At 58.0% G+C, this 18,805-nt stretch overlaps 1 protein-coding gene across 1 annotated transcript in view; it reads right to left on the bottom strand.

Annotated features, from left to right (window-relative positions):
* Positions 1 to 18,805, bottom strand: part of PLXNA1 (plexin A1) — a 130,939-nt gene that overhangs the window by 20,757 nt on the left and 91,377 nt on the right. Inside the window, exons 11-22 of the mRNA XM_088528181.1 lie at positions 18,014 to 18,110; positions 17,585 to 17,775; positions 14,571 to 14,722; positions 14,099 to 14,219; positions 13,556 to 13,692; positions 12,832 to 12,999; positions 11,850 to 11,943; positions 11,073 to 11,312; positions 10,720 to 10,863; positions 9,530 to 9,764; positions 7,918 to 8,060; positions 2,501 to 2,757 (exon numbers count right to left, since the gene is read on the bottom strand). Of these exons, the coding sequence (XP_088384307.1) occupies positions 2,501 to 2,757; positions 7,918 to 8,060; positions 9,530 to 9,764; positions 10,720 to 10,863; positions 11,073 to 11,312; positions 11,850 to 11,943; positions 12,832 to 12,999; positions 13,556 to 13,692; positions 14,099 to 14,219; positions 14,571 to 14,722; positions 17,585 to 17,775; positions 18,014 to 18,110 (1,979 nt within the window). The remainder of the gene's footprint in view (positions 1 to 2,500; positions 2,758 to 7,917; positions 8,061 to 9,529; positions 9,765 to 10,719; positions 10,864 to 11,072; positions 11,313 to 11,849; positions 11,944 to 12,831; positions 13,000 to 13,555; positions 13,693 to 14,098; positions 14,220 to 14,570; positions 14,723 to 17,584; positions 17,776 to 18,013; positions 18,111 to 18,805) is intronic.

The raw sequence follows: 18,805 nt of genomic DNA, 5'->3' as shown, positions 1-18,805 counted from the left end.
ACTGCCAGGAGCAGAAGATGACCCAGGAGCCAAGCGCGACGTGGGCCTACGAGGACAACTTCATGTACCTGTCTCTGCACCGCAGGCTGTTCTTGCTGTCACAGGATTAAAATTCACCTTAACAAGTCCATTATTTTTAAAGTCACTTTCACTCCTTTAAAAATAAAAATGCCACCAGCCCCCCCGGAAATTCTCCAGTTATGCTTGTTCAGCTTATCCATCCATTAATCATCAGATCAGCCACTTTCCAATGCAGATGCTCACAAAAGCACAAGCAATGCTAATGACCCCAAGAGCACAACCACATTCCTGTTATGCCGGGGGAATGGAGAGAAAAGAGTCGATTCGAGAAACAAAAACCAGAAAGAAACCAAATCTCAGAGCCACCAAGAGGCCTCCCTGTGAGATAAGGGCAATGCCGGGCAGGGAGGCAGGACGGAACGGCTCCTGGCAGCAGATGGTTTCGGGAGGAAATCCACTTTCCCAGAGTTATTCAATCTGACTTGTGGTCGTATGGACCTTTCCAAGCCTTTCCCTTGTGCTAATGGGCTTAGCCCTTTTTGCCCTCCCTGGAACAGCAGAGCCCTCCTTAAACCATTAGGGGATGGTAATACCTGAGGCTCTGGAGAAGCCTTCCTGCACCCTGTTGGGGAAAGCTTAATCCATCAAGGGAAAGAAAAAAGAGGCAAGGAAAAGGACATGGGGAGAAATCCCATCGAAAGGGTGCACTGAAGCTATTCCACAGACATCCTGCCTGCTCCCAAACGAGGTTCATCTCGAGGCGGCTTCCTCAGCTCGTCCGGGGGCCCGTGCCCCAGCCCCGGCTCCGGCGGATATTCGTCTTCATCTGCAGCAGAGCCAGATGCCACAGCAATGAGGGGATTATCCAATAACGAAATAAATAAATAACAGCTCTCCCCGGTTAGATCAATGTTAATCCCGTTGCTCTGGGCAGTAAGTACATTCTCGCGCCCAACAGCAGGGCTAATCAAAAGGATGGAGGAAGAACAGTCCTGAATGCCACTGGCTTGGTGGCACGGCCACAGGAAGGGCAGAATCTCGTCCTGAAACGTGATTAAGTGGAGGCATAAGTGAGGTCCTGGTGAGGGGACCTCCTGCCTGTGTGCACCCTTCCCCTGCTCCAACAGTGCTTGGGTGGCTGGGCTCTCGCTGGGCCTGTCCTGGTGCTGCTCCCCCAGCTCAGACACACGCCGCTGTGCGTGCAGGTGCCTCGCTGCACGCTGCACTGCCTTTTATTTATATTTTATTGATTCGCTTCATTCCAGAGTCTTCCTCTGATGTCAGCAGCTCCGCGATGCTCCAAGACCCAAGAGCCAAAAATGTAGTTTTAATATTTCAGCAAAGCCTGCTGTCTTCAGTAAATGAAAGCGGGATAGTTAGAAGAACACCCGGATGTGCTCGGGGAGCGGCGACGCCACCGCCGGGTCCCGCTCCTCCTGGAACTGGCCCCGTCTCCTCTGCGCTGCCTCCCCAACGCGCTCCGTCCAGCCTGGCCCTGCCACCAACACCGATGGGGGGTTGGAAGACGCCCAGCTTCCCTCAAGCCTCTCTGCTCCATGCAAAGCCCACGGCCCACGGGTTGCGGGCGCCGCTGCAGCTCCCCGCAGGCCTCAGCGCCAGGGCAGGGCGGGCGGCGCGGGGTGCAGCGGGAGGGCCGCGAGCGGGGCTGGTAGAGCTTATTAATTGTTTTTGCTCAGCGCTCGGTGTAGCTTTCAATATTCATCAGCCCAAGATGAAGGGGAGCTCAGAGCTATCGTTAAATATTGATGGGCCGGGGCGGCGCGCGGCGGAGCTTGGCGCGCTGCCTCCCGCTCGCGCGCTCCCGGCCCCCGCGAGGCGCCCGGCGTGCGAGGAGCCGCCGGCCTTTCGCAGGAGACTCCCCCATTGGGAGGAGAAGGCAGCGGGGAAAGGAGCATCCTGCCCAAGGCCAGCTCACAGAGGGACCCCCGATGTCCGGGGAGCCATGTGGCTGTTCATGGGTGAGGGGAAAGTGAGAGCAGCCCCGCGAGCACCCGCAGAGCGGAGCGCCGGCGGCAGCGCCGCTGCATGACGTTGCTGCCTCGCTGCAGCCTCCCCGCTGCAGCCCACGGCGCCGTCGCTGCCGCCCCCCTGGCCCACGTGGACCTGCACAGGCCAAACTGGAGCCAGAATCTCCCCAGGGCTGCAGCTGAGCACCCGCGTGGCCACAGTCCCCACAGCCCTGCCTCACTGGGCGGCAGCCCAGAGCATCGCTTGCAAAGAGGCAGGAGGACACGTTACCGTGGGTCTGGTGCAGCAAGTGCTGCCACGGCCAACACCAGCATCCCTGACCGCATCCCTGGAGGACCCCAAGCCAGGGCAGGCCGCCACGCACGCGCCAGCTGGCAGAGTTGGCCTGCAGGAACCACAAGAGCCCCCTAATGACCCCAGAAGAGAGACGGATTGCACCACGAGGTGCCCGCCTCTGTCCCCTGCTGTCACCTCCCCGACGGGCGCTCACCTCCGCAGGAGCAGCTTGGGGTGGTTCTTGCTCTCCAGGTTCTTCTCGATGAGGTCGGACAGGAGCTGCTTCAGCACCCCCGTGGCGTACTCCATCTCCCCCTGCAGCGCCGTCATGATGAGGGAGGCCACGTTGCCGCGGTCCCGCATGGAGAAGCTCCGCTGCGCTTCCAGGGTGCGGATGAAGGTCAGCAGGAAGTGTTTCTTGTTCAGGAGCTGCCCAAAGAGGGTCAAGGACTTCTCCACGTTTGCCTGTACCTGCATGGAAAAAGCAAATGCAGGGGATAAGCACAGGGGTGATGGCTATGCCTTGTGAGACCCGGTCCCACTCCCCTCCCGCAACAATGTGGTGAACCCAGGAACACCCATCTGGATCCACACTGCCGGGATGTCACCAAATGCACCACAGGGAAGCCACAGCAGATATCCCCACAGCATCCTCCATGAACAGTCTTGGCCCTCCTGCCCCGCTCATGTAGCAGTGCCGGAGGCTGTCAAGGGCTGCAAGGCACACGACCTCCCCTCACCTTGCCACAGCAAGCACCACAGTTTAGGGTGTCTTCAGAGGCATTTTCTATAGGCAGCTTTAAATTTGCTGCACCACAGTCTCTGAATGCTCTGTTTCTTTGGGGGAATGCAAAAGTGCAAAAAAGAAGCTATATTTACTCTGTCTGTGCTATTAAATTCCCTCTTTGGTGAACAGTCTCAATTTCTTCCAGAAGCAATATCTGTATAACCTGTGCTGAGTGCCAAGCAGCAGGACCATCACATTTACTTGCTTACAGAGCCACACGTGTGCACAGACACACACACGCACTTCTCCCGCTGGCAACGCTTCATCTCCGAGACACACACAAAATTGCAATTTTTCATTCCAACCAAGAGGAAGGGCAAACCTCATCCAAGACCCTGCACAAGGTGCCCTTCAGATACTGCCCCTTTTTACCACCCATGGAGCGAGTAACGCTAAAACACGAACCCCTGCGGACAGCACAGCCGCCTGGCTCTGGGGTACGAACCCAACTTCAGATAGGGAAGCAAGCAACAGCAGAAACCCGGGTCTCCACCACTCTAGGCATGGACTGAAACATTCCCCTTACTTCTGAGGCAGCCAAGGTCGTATTTCAGGATGTACGTGGTTCTGAACTGCCCGGCAGGGACTGGACTGGGCTCCTTTCATCCCTGCATTGCCTTCATTAGCCCAGCTCTGGTCAGCAGTGACCAAAGTTCTTGTCAGAAATGAACTTCTTTTTTTATTTTTTTTTTAAACACACAACATTTTCCCATCAGAAAAGATGGTTTCCTCTGAATAAAAGACTCGCTGTGGTAAAATGTCAATTTTAATGATTTTCTTGCCCTTGTCTTCCTGATTGGGAGAATAAGTGAAAAATTTCATTTTGTGTCGATATTTGGAGACAAAACAACACTTTTCATTTCAAAACATCAACTCAAAATGAAGAACAGGGTTTTGACACATCAAATCATTTCACTTCAATCAAAACTTTGGATCATCTTTCTTTAGTTCAGAGAAATTCCTCGCTGTTGCGACTTCCCCTTCCAAACAGCTGCTGTTTCCCACAGGACCGAAAAATTAAGCTAAATTTTTTCAAAAAGCCCTTTCTCAGAGCCCAGTCCTTGTCGTTCCTCCATTCCCACTGCATGGACGGAAGGGGCACAGTGAAGAGTGAACCTGCACTGGAACCCTCATGGAGAGACAAAATACGTGGGGGACAACCCTCTCAGGGTTGAGGTGTCCCCAAAGGGAGATGGGCCGGTGACAGTCCCCTGCCCTTGGGGTCCCTCCATTCACTCTACTCGAGCCCAGAGGGTAACGACCCATCAGGAACACGAGGGCTCTCGGTTACCTTCCCCAGGAGTCTCTCTTGCTCCTCACTACACGAGATCTGGATGCGTCGACACTGCTGGCTCTGGCACCCGCGAGCAGCGGTGCCCCAGCACCACGGGCATCTACAAGGGCCCTGGTGGTTTCTTTGGTTCTGAAGACACTCCTGGAGCACCTTTGTTGGCAGCAATACCCAACCTGGCTCCACTGCTGCACTGAGACACAGCCAGATGTGCCAGGAAAGGCTGGTGAGGGGAGGCCTGGAGGGCTCCAGAGCCCTGCATCCCAACCCCGGGCACTCCCCGGGGTGGCCATGGCCATGCAAGGAGCCTTGGGAAGGGCTTCCTCCCTCCAGCACCCGGAGGCACCCAGAGGATGGAGGAACAGGTCGGTTCCCGCCCGGAGCCCGGCAGAGCGCACAGCGCCGGCGCGCTGCCCTCCGGAGACGCCGGGATCGGGCGGGCCGATCCCAGGAGAGCAAGCGGAGCGGCCAGAGCTCGCTAAGCTGGGAAACGGGTCCTGTCCACCAGACAGCAGCTCTTACCGGGGCCGGGCCAGGCGAGGCGAGAGGAGGCGAAACACCCACCACGAGCAGGAGGAGCGAGCTCGGCCCCCGCGTGCTGCCTGCCCGCCTGGCTGCGGCCCCGCGCTTAACTTGCTGATCACTAGCAGAAATAAGTGAACAATACTGAATTAAATATTTAATCAGGCTTAAATTCGCACAAAGCAATGAACCTCCCCCCCACAAGCCTAGAGAGAAAGGGAGCTGGTAATGACGGTCTAATACTTGGCTGCGGATTAGCGTCTGCCTGAGCAAGCGCGTTTCCCTCCCGTCACTTGCAATAGCTAATGTTACACTCTGAGTAAAGAGACAAATAAAAGCAAACCCGATTCAATTATACGAAGCTTACACAACTGTAGTTGCTTTATTTAATCTCTTTTGGGTTTTTTTTTTTTTTTTTTGCTCCTTTGCAACTTTAACTCTTAGTTTCCCAGGCAAGGCTGAGCCTGTATACCCCTCTCTAGAGGGATGTTCTGAATTTGGAGAGCTGGAAGTGGCATAAATCCACAAACTGCTGCCCCCTGCACTAACTTGGCCAATGCAAAACCGCTCCCCTGCAGTTTCCTCCCCAGAGCTCCAGCTCGGTATCATTTGACATCGTTTCCACTCTTGTTCCCTTGCGAAGGGGTTGCAGCGCCAGCCAGATCCCGCGTCAGGAAAGGTTTCCTGCTCGTCCTCCCTGTGCGGAGCTCCTTCCGCAGCTCTGCGGGAGCTCCCGCCCCGCTGTGCCGGAGCCGCCGCCGGGACGGAGCGCGAGCCCGGCCGCCCGCAGCCCCGCAGCTCCCACCGTGTGGACGAGGCGGCAGCAAATCCCCCTTCCTCAGCCTGCCCCAAACTACAGGAAAGCAGGAGCCTCTGCGAGCGGCTGGCTCCTGCAGCAGCAGCCCCCGCGTGTCTCCGTAGGGAAGCTGGCAGGGAACGGACCCCCGGCGGCTCCCGAGCGGCCGCGCAGACCCCCGGGGACGCAGAGCTCAGCGTGACCCACGCGCAGCTTGGCCGGGGTGTCCCAGCACGGAGCAGCAGCAGCTTCGCTCCCCACGAGCGGGCTCTGCCCCGGCAGCGACAGCGGCTCACACCTCTCCTTGCCCTCTGGGCAAAATTAAAAAAATATAAGAGAAAGAGCAGAGCTGAAGCTAGAAACAGGCTTTCCCATGGACATGATCTTGTAGGGTAAGTACGGAGGGCTACTTCACACCCAGAGCAATAGTCCCTGGCCACCAAACCAAGCAACAGCACTGAGCAGCGGCAAGCCTGGAATGCAAAGGGAAATCCATGGAAATAGGGTTCCCACAGCCTCCATGGCCGGGATTGGAGCGCGGCTCCCCCGCCGCGGCCGTGCTCACTCACAGCATCAGCACGTGCGTTTGCAACTGGTAGCAGCTCGTTGCACTGTAATTTGTAAGCATGCCTCTTGCAGCAGGGCCGATTACTTCTCCTAAATACACTGTGCAGCCCACGTCGACATTAATTACTGCACCAGGTCAGCAGCGAGGGGGAGCTAAGGTCACCCCTCCTCGCTCCTCCAATCAAGGGGGCCTGAGCAGCCTGGCAGACAAGAAGCCAATTGCTGTGCAATTGCATGCACTAAATTAAACAGACGTGGGGAGGCCAGCCGAGGAGGGGGAGCTGCTTTGGGGAGCAGGGGTGGGTTTTGCACGGGGGAAATGGAGCCAGGGAAGCAGACAGCGTCGGACAAGTCTGCTGGAAACGAGCGGCTGGTCAGGCATCAAACAAACCCAATTGAATAAAGCAAGTGCTGTAGAAAATGACAGCAGCAATGATATTAATATAAATATTGATATTAATGTCTGAGAGCACAGTAGCCATCCGGGGGGCTGCACTCACATTGCCTGGCACGCGGCAAGGCGCTCCCAGCTGCGGGAGGACAGGCCAGCGCCCAAGCCCGTTGCTGGCCGAGGAGGTGGCCCGGGGGCACCAAGAGGTCCCTAAGCCCCTCTGCTCAAGCCGAGGCTCCAAGCAAGCGCTGGCAGCCCCAGCGCCAGCCCCTCGGGTGGGCTGCGCGGGTGCCACGGGGCTCAGGCACCCAACAGCAGAGCCCTGCTCAGGCGGGAGCGCTCCCTGCGCGGGAACGGGGCGGCCAGCCTTGTCCTGGGAGACCCAAAGCTCCAGCCACGCGGAGACCACAAGGGTAGGACAGGGTGAGCAGGGCCAGGGCCCTCCTCAGCACCCAGACAGACACATCTCTGCAAAAGCCCCCAGAGAAACGTCCTTCCAGGTGCCTCTCCACTGCAGAGCGAGCCAGGAGCAGCAGTGCTGGAAGGGGAGGCCTGGCAGGACGCGCTGCAGAGGCCACGCCAGCTCCACCAGCACCTGCACACAACAATTTTGGCTGCATATCCCCAGTACTCCAGCCTCCAGGTTTCCTGTAGGCCTCCTGCAAGGCAACAGCTAACCAAAAGATGCTGCAAGCACAGACCCTGCAGGAATCGCCCTTTTTTGTTATTTTTATCAGCATCCCCAAAACACTTCACCTCTATTCCTGCAATTTACCCCCTCAGTGCCTCAGCGTGGGGTCACTCCCTGTATCTGGAATTGCTCAGCTATGGAAACAAGGTATTTCTGTCCCTCCCAGCCAAACTATTTCCCTCAGGTGCTGCAGTCCTCAGCACTGACAAGGGGCTTTCGCTACAGACCAAGAGGGGGACCATGAAGCTCAGACTCTTCCCAGCAGGAAGGGAGGTGACACTCCTGAGCACATAGGATAGGGAATGCCCAAATTCCCACAAAGCTGAAAGATGCTGTGTGGACCAAGGAAGGACACAGTGCTGCACTTCTGGCATTGTGACAAAGGCTGAATCACAGTGTCCCCCACCAACCCAGAGCTCTGGGCTTGGGGTCTCCATCCGACTCCGAAGCCCCCAAGACTCCCTTGTCCAAGGAGGGAACAAGCTACTACGGAGGCTGCACCAGCCCACCCCACCTCTCCTTTCCAGAGCAGGATCCCAGAGCCACGTCCCCGCGTCAGACACGACGGGCACACGCGTTGCCACACCTCCATCTCCTTCAGCACCGGGTGGTCTTCTATTCCCGGGAAGAGAACCCGCATGGCATAGGTGCGATAATCCAGGAAGGGGATCCCAGCGCCATCCAGGTCGTTGGTCAGTTCGTTAATGTCAGTCTGCAGCTCAGCAAAGGCTGGTGAGGAAAAAGCAGAATAAAGTCACAGGGTTAGTCTGAGCCCCAGCCAGGCCTGGCCTTTGCTGCTGAGCTCCTGCACATGCAGCATTCCCAGCCGGCCTCTGCTGCTCGCCCTGGCACCGGAGATTGGTGGCCCTTGAGGCCACTTCCAGGCACGCATGGGCTTTGCATTCCCCCCGTCAGTGTCACTGTCCCCATTTACAAATGGAGAAACTGAGCTGCAGAGAGGAGTGATGCTCTTCCCAGAGTAAATCAGGTGCCAGAACTGGGAGCAGCAGCACCAGGTCCTGCCGCCGGCTCCCCGGGACTCCAATCCAGGATCCCAAAGGTCCAGCAGGCAGCTGGGAATGGCAAGGCTTGAACACAGCATCAGCTTCTGGGAGAAACGTTAGCTTAAACCACAGGAATGTCCTCGTTTCATTTTGACCTAAATAATACTCGAGAGCAGCTCTGAACACACCCAGCCCAGCACCTCCCCATCAGAGCAGAGACGGCTGCAGCTCCCGGGGGGAAAGGAATGGGAGGGAGGTCCTGAACCTTTAATTGCACCTACAGGGAAAAGCTGACGGAGAGAAGTCCTAGAGATGCACCAGGAAAAGGGGTGGGGGTAGAAAACCCTCAGAAAAATCAAATTAACGGCACTTTAAAGGGAGCTGAAAGCAAGGCAGAGGACTGCAGGCTCGTCAGCCTGATGAGAAAAAACAAACCGTCAGCTTGAAAGGCGTGCTATCTTATCTGTAACTAGTGGGACTAGAAAAGAGAAAAGGCAGGAAAGAGATTGTGCCTTTTAATTAAAAGCAGATCCTTTTATCTGCCAGCTGTGGAAGATGAGACACCATCCCCTCCACCAGCTCCCTCCCCTCTCCCTGTCACTACTGCCATCCACGCGCGTGTTTGGGGATGGGGATTTGGGAAAGCGGAGGGTTTTATTTCTTTTCCTTTTTTTATTATCTTGTTTCAGGTGCCTGTTCCTTGCGCAGCCTCTGGGCTGGTTGTGGTGGTGGTTGGCAGGGTCAGGGCCTCCAGGAGTCGGCTCCAGGGGATAATGGGCAATTAGTTTTATCAGCAGGATCATACAAGGAATTCTGTCCAATTTCACAGCATCCCTCTGTCACATAATGAGAGACCAATTGCTTGCTTGTACACAGCCCTCTCTACCCACCTTGTTCCCTTTTCTTGCATTTGGAGAAAAAGAGAATTCCTTAACTGCCAAATCCTCAAATTCCCCAAATGAGTTAGGTTCCTCTCATTACACAGATTCCTGTTCCCTCTGTGAATGGCAACAGGAAAAAGTGGTGGAGCACAAAGAGGGCTGAGGGTGATACAAGAGATTCCAAGATTTGCACGTTAGCAGATAAGTTAAAGAGTGAGGAAAAAGGCCTGGAAGCAAGAAAGTCCTGAAAGCTGGAGCTTGGACCGCCCAGCTCAGGGATGCCCCGTCCACAGAGGAGGCCAAGCTCACTCACCCTCTTTGCACTCCAGGGCCACCCGGGACTCCAGGTTGTCCATCTGCAGCTGGAGGCGCCGCAGGGTCCGGTCGGCGTCCCGGGACTTGCGTTTGTAGGCGATGAGGACTATGATGATGATGAGGAGGAGCAGCCCGCCGCCGCCGCCGATGCCGATGATGGCGGGCAGCGTGAGCAGGCTGTCCGAGTAGATCTGCAGCGTCCCCGGTGAGAACTCGAAACCTCCGGCCTTAATCTGAGCCACGTGGAAGGAAAAGGGGCCTTGCTCAGCGCCCAGGCAGGGGGCACGCATCTCCCTACCAAAACGCAGGGTTCAGAGCAGCTTTCCCAAGCACGCTGAGAACCAGGGGAGGTTTGCAAGCCCTGGGAAGCGATGGGAAAAGCGCAAGGTGTCCCCCAGAGCGTCCCCAGGCTGCAGCGGAGCCCAGAGAACAGCACAGCCCACCAGATCCAGCCTAGCAAGGTGGCAATCAGGCCCATGAGGGGAGATGGCAGCAAGTACGGGGGCAAACGCCAGGGGCTGCCGCCCCGGGAGCTCGTCCGGAGCAGCCCGGCGCGCCGTAATGGATGCGGAACACGGGCTGCAGCGCTGCCGCGCAGCACGCAGAGCTTGATGTCTCACTCAAGCAACATTACAATAACAGATGGGATGCAAAGCGAGTTCCCTGACGGATGGGGAGCCTGGGGGGACTGTTCTGGGTCCCTTTCAACTGCGTGAAGCCAGGCAGACCTGGAGCGCTAGCACTGCTGTGCTACAACCTGACAAAGAGCTTTACTTACAGCACGAGCCGGGGCTGCGGGGAAGGGGTGGGCAGCCCCAGGGGCCTTGGCACCAGCTCGGCCTTGGCACCCAGCAGGGAAGGGAGGCTGTTGGCAGGGACAACCAGGGCCACCCAGGGCACAGTAATGCCAGGCTGAGCATGCCAGGGAAGGGAGGAAGTATTTGGTCCTATCAAACACATAATTAGGGAGAGGGATGCTTAGGGAGAAAGACTGATCCTAGGGATTGCTCCTACATAGGCACGGAATAACGAGTCCTGATTTGGGACGGCCCACTGGCACTGGGACCTTCAGATAAGGGACACAGCAGGGCTGGTGTTAGGATGAAGACAGGGCACCCAGTTACCCTGCTCTCCCTCAGTGAGGGATGTTCCCAGCTCCCCACCCGCAGCCCAGCCCGTCGGCGTTACCGTGACTTTGTGCTGCCCGGTGAGGTTGGGCGACTCGCACAGGAGCTGGGTCTCGGACACTGTCAGAGCGCAGGGAGTCTCCCCGATGAGCACGGTGTAGTTCAAGCGGGAGTTACCAGCAGCTGGTGGGAGCAGGTTCCTGCCCTTTGGGGGAACAAGGAACGAGTCTGCTAGTTCTCATGCAAGAGGGCATGTTTGAAAGATTCATCATGGAGCAAATTCATGCTCTCACAGTGCACTACTGTCCTGGGAGAGACAGAAAGTCCTCTCCAGTGAGGGACACGTTCCTGTCCCTCCACCGCTGCGTGCACACTGCCAGGGAGGGCTGGGGCTGAGGGAGCAGGGTGCCTTACCTTGAGGATGAGGGGAGAGCTGGGCTTCAGCTCCAGCATCCCCGTGGGGCTGAGCAGCTCGAACACAGGATCCGGGTAGTAGACAAAGTTGGTGGTGTTGACAATGAGCAGGGCCTGGACGTTATCCATGATGAAGCCGATCTCGTCCGGGCGGTCGCCAACCTCTGGAGGGCTCCGCAGGGGGTTGTCGATGGAGGGTGCGTAACACACCATGGTGGTGTCGTTGTAGACAGTGCAGTTCTGCAGGAGGCACACACGGAGATCAGACCTGGTTCCTGGCTGCCAAGGTCAGGATCTGACATACCAAGGGACTCCGGCGAGCAGGGGCTCTGCCACGTCTCTGGACACTGGTCTTGGACTCAAGATAACCTTTCCCGAAGCCTCTAACATCAGCAGGGGCCACGTTCCACCAAGTTCCAAGCATGGGGTAGGGAGAGACTCCTGTTTGCAATGGGAGCATGAGGGACGGTACGTGGGAACTTGCCGGAAACAGGATCCTTATGTCACGGCCCTGCAGAAATCCCACGAACCTCTACCAAGCTGCCATCCCTCCTCCACACCCAAGCACCCCTCATGGCAGCACATGGGCTGAGGCCCTGCAGGGGGAACGCTGCCTCGGTGCCTCTCTTCTAGTGGCAGCCCCTGGACATGATCCCATCAGTACATGATGCCTGATGGGTGCAGGATGCACTTTATATAGTGTTGCATAGGGATGGGATCTCTCCTCCTTGTGCTCCCACCCCGCTCTCAGTCCCACCATTAGCCAGCATCACTTACATTTTCCCTTTCGGAGCTTGAGTACTTGGCCCGGATCTTGGGCTCTTTGATGGTAGCCAGGTTGGTGCCAGTCACAGTCAGCAGTGTCCCACCGCTAGAGACGCAGAGGCGACAGGTTAGGAGAGGTGGCTGTGGCACTGGGTGCCCAGAGCTCTGGGAAGGGTGCACACAGCATCCTGCACGCACCACACTGCCCCCAGGACCTGCTTATACCGCCCGGATGGCAGGACAGCTGGCAGGATCTGGCATTTGCTAACTGTGAATCATCTCAGCTAACTCAGGGGCCACGTGGAGACAGAAATCCTGCCTAATACCACAAACATCCCACTCCGTGGCTGCCTGGGCTGTGGACTGCACAGCTGGTGTCTGCAAGCAGCTCCCAAGCCTTTCAGCTAAGGGAACCAAAGTGTCTGTGACAGGAGAGCATCATTAGGGGCAGGTCTGCTCTCCCCAGCACGTCGGGAGTGGGCAGCAGGGCAGGCCAGTCCTTGCAGGGCTGTCTCCACTGCTCGGTGTTAGAAGCCCCACAGTCCTGGAGAGCTGGGCCATGGCCCTGGGGAGCTCGCTCCTCATCAACACCCTGGGGAAGGTTTCCCTTGGCACTAGCACTTAATGGATTCCTTCGCCTCCTCTCCAGCCAATTCAAACCTTTTAGAAAAATATGTAAACATTTTAAAAATCCCCCGGTGGGAAATATTTTAATTTTATTCACTGACACCAAATGTCAAGCTCAAATTAAGCAGATCCAAAGCACTCTCTGCTCTCGCCCCCTGCCAGGCTGAGCACTGCAGGCCAGGAGTTAGCAGGGACCTGGTGCCAAGCTATTCCTCACGCTCCTCTTGCCACATCCCTGGAGAATGGCCCAGGGTCTATTGCAGCAGCATGGAGGAGTACGGAATAGGACAGGGGGTGCATGCGGATAAGAGTGCTCCTGGTGTCCCACTACTTCCCTGCAAGCCAGTTGCAATTCCCCTCGATTCACCTGTTGATGCTCCACTCGGGATCGATCTTCTGGATGGTGGGGTCCTCCGTGTAGTTGTACTTCACCTCCGGGTTGCTCAGCTCCGCGCGGTTGATGTTGATGAGGATGGGGGACCCCCCGGGGCTCTGCCCGGGGGGTGTCCTGCAGCGGATCTCCCGGGCGCTCCTCCTGGGGGCAGAAACACAAGAGCCATCGAACCCCGAGGGAGGCAACGGGAAGCCCATCCAGGGGCTGGGCTGTTCTCCCTGCCTCACCCCAACTCCCTCTCCTCTTGTGAGGCTGCTGGGGAGGAGGAGAGAAAGGGGAAAAAAATAAGGAAATGAAACAAAAGGCAGCCAGGAAAGGCTGAGCAGCTCCTGAGCGTTCCCATCGCGCGGCTGCTGCAAACAGCAGCGATTAGGGCTGATAACCAGTAATTACCGCAGGAAAATATTTAAAGAGCCGCTCCATTATCATCCCTAATCTAAAAATTATCCACTTCATGCCTCAGGGCTTTGTGCTTTTAGAGAAAAATCCACGTTCTTTGGGCTCTTCGTGGAGCCTCTGACACAAAGAGGTTTTGGAGGGAGAAATTCCTCCAGTTGCCAATGGGGGATGGCTTTCCCAGTCTGCCCACAGCTCCCCAGCAGAGGCTCCCTGCCACCAGGACACCTGAGGGTGCCACCAGCTGTGGGGACACACATCTCCCAGCTGCCTCCACCACCCGTGCCCCAGCGCCCCTTACCATGAAAAGGCGCAGGGCCGTCCCCCGATGCTCACGGTGACATTGCTGCCAGCGTTGAGGTGGCTTCCTTCGATGGCGATCCAGGTGCCACCAGAGAGAGGGCCCCGGGCAGGGATCACTCGAAAGAAAGTGGGCGTCTGTCAAAGGAAAACAACAACCCCTGGCTTTGAAGCAAAACGGCTGATTTTGGCTGAGGACCAAAATCCCAGTCTTGGAGCATCCACGCAGGTGAGGGGATGCTGGGAAGCTGCTCACTGCAAGGAGAAGGTGCTGTTTGGTGGTAGTGGGGCATGAGGCTAAGGGCTGATAGTGCCAAGAGCACTGCAAGGAGGCAGAGCAAGGAAAGGCTCTGAGGGCTTCAACCAGAACCACCCAGGCCCTGCCCAAAGGACCCACACTTTCCCCCTGGGATGATGACGACGAGGGTAGTTTTCCATCTCACCAGGAAAACCACCTGACCAGCAGCAGCTCAGAGACCAAGACACCATCCCCTAGAACCCACCATCACCTCCCGCTCCGCCTGGGGCCCCGCAGCAGCCTTACCACGAAGGTGAAGCTCTTGGGTGACACGGCCCTGTAGCTGGGGGAGCAGTCCTGGATGCACACTTCCACCCGGGCGTCGCGCACCTTGCTCGGGCTGGCATCTCCGATCTCACACACAATCCTAAAGGATGCACGAAAGGAGCCCTCAGTGCCCCTGCACCGAGGGAGTTCCTGGACCATGGCGGGGACAGGGCCCCCCCGTTAGCAGAGGACAGATGTGACACCAACGTAAGGACCCAGCAGGGTACATGAGAAACCAAGGAAGTGGCTGTTGGTTATTGCCAGCCCTGGGGAGAGCTTCCCCCAAACCCTTGGGCTGGTCCCCACCAGCATCCAGAGCCAGCAGAACCGCCTGGCTCCTCTCCCAGTCCCGTGTGGTCAGCTCCATGTTTTCTGGGGCCACGGAGCACATATGTCCTGTCCCTTAGATCCCGAGGTGACTCAGAGCACGGTCCCCACGCAGGGCACTTACTGCTCCGCGCTGATGTACTCGCTCTCGATGGGGATGCACATCACTTTGCCAACATGAACGCCCCAGCGCACATCCTCAAACTTCAGGCCCAGGTTCTCTCCGGTGATGGTCAGGCGGGTCCCTCCTTGCCTAGGGCCCGTTTCAGGTGACAGCTAGGAGACAGCACAGCACATCAGTAACAGGACCAAAGCAACTGGGTCTGCTGGTCGCAGCACCACGAAACGCCTCCCAGGGACACAGCACGTGGCCACAGGACGTGAATCTGCCCCCTGCCAAGCAGGGCGCCACATTGCTGCCCACGCTGTGAACCAGATCACACTCCAGGAACCTCCTCTGTGATCCCCAGGATCCCCAAATGCAAGGACGGGGGATGAGGATACAGAGTGAGGACAGAGACTGGCTCTTTACCCAGTCTTCAACTATAATCAACGCCAGAGCACCAGGTGCCTGAATGTGCCCAGCTTTCAGGCAGGTCCCATGTACCTGGGGATGCCATCTCCAGGTCCAAGCTGTCCTCGAAGGAGAAACCACCCCCACTGCAAAAACAGCAGCAACTGTGCAGAGTCCTTCCCTCCCCTCCATCGCGTGGGAGGCAGAGGGAGGCCGGGGACAAACAGGTCTCGCTGGCCCCAACCGGGTCTATCCGCCAGCTAAACCCGTGCCAAGGCCAGCTGGGAAGGGAGGGCAACCCCTGCCCAGCGCTGCGCCTCATTGAGCAGGATGATTCCCACTAAAGCGGCCAGGTGTGGCCTGACAGAGGCAGCGGGATGACGGATGGAGGGAGAGGCACGGGCCCACTGCTGCCTCTAGCAAGGGAATTACAGGCAATTCTGCAGCGGGTCTCGCCGGCCGCGGGGTCCTGCACGCACCTGCGGCGCTAACCGGAATTGACGGCAGACCTGCAGGTGCCCAGGCTGGGCACGGGACACGGGGGTCGCGTCACCGGCAACACGAGGCCAGAGAGGAGGCTGAGGGAAAAGGCGGCTGCCGCACAGGGATGAGGAAGAGAGTAACTGGGGCTGGATCAGCCCAGCCGCACAGACGGGAGGTGCATCCTGACACAGGAGAAGGGAGCACTCGGATGCTGGTGAGACCTTCCTCTGTTCCCACCCAGAGAGCTGTCCTCTAATGCTGGGAGCCGTGTCCTCACCCGCAACGGGCCCAAAAAGAGGCTCTTTGGTAAACACAAACTCTGCAGAGGAAACCCATCTCTCCAGCTCCGCACGCCCAGCACTGGGACTCACACAAGGGACAAGCTCCTTCTACTGCCAGCGCCTCCGGGATGCTGCAACCCTGGGGCCCGAGCCTGCTGGGCACCTCCTTGCTCAGGAGGAGCTCTGAGGTGTCCTCCCTGGCTCCTAGATGTCACCTCCAGACACAAGGAAGGACACAGGGAGACCTACAGGGATGGGTTGTCCCCACATGCCCAGGCCCAAAGGAGAGCATCGCGGTGACAGCAGCGCATCTCTGCAAGCCGGGCCAGGCGCAGCGAGCTCTGCTGCAGGGTTAATCATCATTCCTCACATTTTTCCGGCCTTGCTCCGCTTCAGGCTTTGCTGTTTGCCTAAACGCAGCCCGGCACAAGGCCAGGATGGGGGCTCATTAAGGCAGGCGCAGCAAGCGAGCGGGGCTGTTCTGCTCCCTAAATCGAGCTCCGCGGGGGCAGCCGACAAGGAGCAGCTGTTTGTTTGGTACTTTCAAACGAGTGTTAGAGGCTGCTCCGGCCTGTGAGGCTCTTCCTCCTCGGCGGGCAACCTGACACGGGCCACGCGTTCGGGGAGGAACGAGCCCGGGAAAGGCGGGACGTGGGCTGCCGCGCGGCGCGGGCAGGTCACGGCTAAACGAGCCGCGCAGGAGGCGGCGGGAGCTGGCGAGGAACGCGGAGCCCGTCCCGGAGCTCCCCTTTCCCCCTCCGCCTCCCAGCCGCCGGCTCCGGCCCTGACAAACACCACCGCTTTTTGCTTTTCTAATTGGTTTCACAGGGTCCTTGCAAATCGACAGGCAAATGGCTTGTGCGCGGGCGCCGCGCTCACTCCCAGCTCGAGGGCCGGTGCCAGGCTGGAGAAGGAAGGGCACAGGGTAGGAAAGACCATCCCAGCCAGGAGGAAGGGACACGGCTGCGTGCGGCACAGCCCAGCACCAGCACCACCTGGCACGAGTCTGGGGGCTGCTTCTCCCCACTATGGAGCAACGAGGGAAGGTCTGGGTGACACCAGGGGACAGTGCAGAACCACGGCCACCTCCAGCCAGCATCATCACCTCCGCATCCACAACGACGTCCGCACCCCAGCTCGCTGGGCTGGTAAAGAGGCTCCAAGAGGCGGTTGTGGTGCAGGCAGGCACCAACGTGCCCGTGGGGACACGTCCCTTCCCTGCACGGCTGCCACCGGTCTCACTGCAGTGCCTGTAACCTGCGGGAGGCCGGCGGCCTTGGGGAAAGGCCTGGCTCTCCTTTCCAGCTTTCATCAGATAAGACACTGAAACCCAAATAGATTAGATACTGTGCTAAGACTCCGGTAATTAACAGCGCCAAGGCCTGCCTGGCCTGGAAGCCATGGGTAAATAGAACATATCAAACAGAATTACCCACCAATCCCTCCTAATGCACTTGGAGCCAGGCCCAACAGACATGTTAACATTAATATACACAGTCTTATTAAATGAAGGTCATAAAAGCTGTCAAAGACGCGGAGATGATGAACTACCAGCCCCAGCAGGCATGGCGACAAGAGGAGGAGCGAGCTGGATTCCTGGGATCCTCCATCCTCGTGCATGAGGAGTGGTGGAAATCCCAGAGACGGGTCAGAAAGTCAACTCAAGCCACGGACACAGAGAGGGGATTTAGCCCTAGAAACTGAGGAGCTGATGAGGAACAGACAGGCCTTGAGGGCCCAGATGCTCAGCCAGAAACACGGAGAGGATTCAGCCGCTCCCAGGTGCCAGTTCAGAGCCCCATCACCAGCCCCAGCCCAGTGTCCCTCGACGCAGGACCCGTCCTCGCCGTCCCCACGTACCTTGGTGATCTTGGGCTCGGTGCAGCGGCTGTTGCCGGCGCTGGCGTGCATCCAGCTGCTCTCGTAGGCCAGGCAGTGCTGCCGCAGCGAGCAGCGCTTCTCCGTGACGCACCAGCCGCACTCGAAGCGCGGGTCGGCCTTGAGGCACAGCCCGCAGCTCTCCCGCAGCGCCGAGCACTTGTACAGGTGGGCTGCAAGGACGGGCACAGCGCGGCACGTCAGCACCGCGCCGCTTTCAGGGAGCCCCCCGAGGTGGCCAGGAGACACCAACACCCTGGAGATTATGCAGAGCATCTTGTAGGATGCAGGGCTTCTTGTAGCAAAGTCTCCAATTTACGGGATCATCCAAAAATGAACACAGATACAACCTAGGGCTGGGGCAGGGGACACGGGGCTGCTTTCCCACCAACCGTCACATTCCACACTTACCCTGGATGTTCTGGGGGTTATCGATGACGAAATTCCCGTTCCAGACCACGGACAAGTTGACTGGCAGGTCGCTGATGTCATTCCCTTCGTAGAAATACTGTGGGAGGGCAGAGAAGGAAACAGAGTCAATTAAATGGCAAAGCAATACAGCCCAACAAGAGGCACGGAGAGGTGTTTGAGATCATAAGGGAGCACCCGAAGGGTTTCCAAATAGACCAGAGGTCTGAAATGGCTGAGCAGATAACTGCTCTGAAGCCACATGTACCTTCCCCAGCCTCGTGAAGGGACTGAACCCTTTGTCACATCCACTGTTGACCCTGCAAAGTCACCGCCAGCTTCAAGAGAATGACACAAATTACATGAAGCCAGGGTCTCATGGCTGGGTGCTCCGGAGCGAGGCTGGAGAGAGCAGGGTGGGATGTCAGTCCCCACGGAGCTCTCAGCAGCTCCTGCACCGCCGCTCCACGTCCTGCCGCTCTTACACTGCGGGTGAGCAAGGAGAGGATGGAGAAGATCCAGGTCTCTCAAATTGAGGGGACCTGGGACATTCCCCAAACCCAAGCTCCTCCGCCAGACTCCAACACCGCTGCCGTGCTGACGGACCCACCTCCTGGAGGCCCTTTGCTCCTTGCCCTCTCGAGCCCCGGGAAAGGCAACATCCCAACGGCAACCCCAGACTGTGTTGCTGCCGTGGGCCCTGGCGCCAGCCCAGGGAGCCCAGCAGTGCCGGGACATCCCTCTCCCTCCTGCACAGAGCACAGCTGACAGGGCCTCCGCGCAGGCCAAAGCACC

This window comes from Tinamus guttatus, unplaced genomic scaffold (genome assembly GCF_059628265.1).
Source record: "Tinamus guttatus ecotype Peru unplaced genomic scaffold, ASM5962826v1 Tinamus_guttatus_pri_ptg000307l, whole genome shotgun sequence".
Taxonomy (NCBI): Eukaryota; Metazoa; Chordata; class Aves; order Tinamiformes; family Tinamidae; genus Tinamus; species Tinamus guttatus.
Note: the sequence above shows the minus strand (reverse complement) of the source record. Positions and strands in the feature narration are given on the sequence as shown.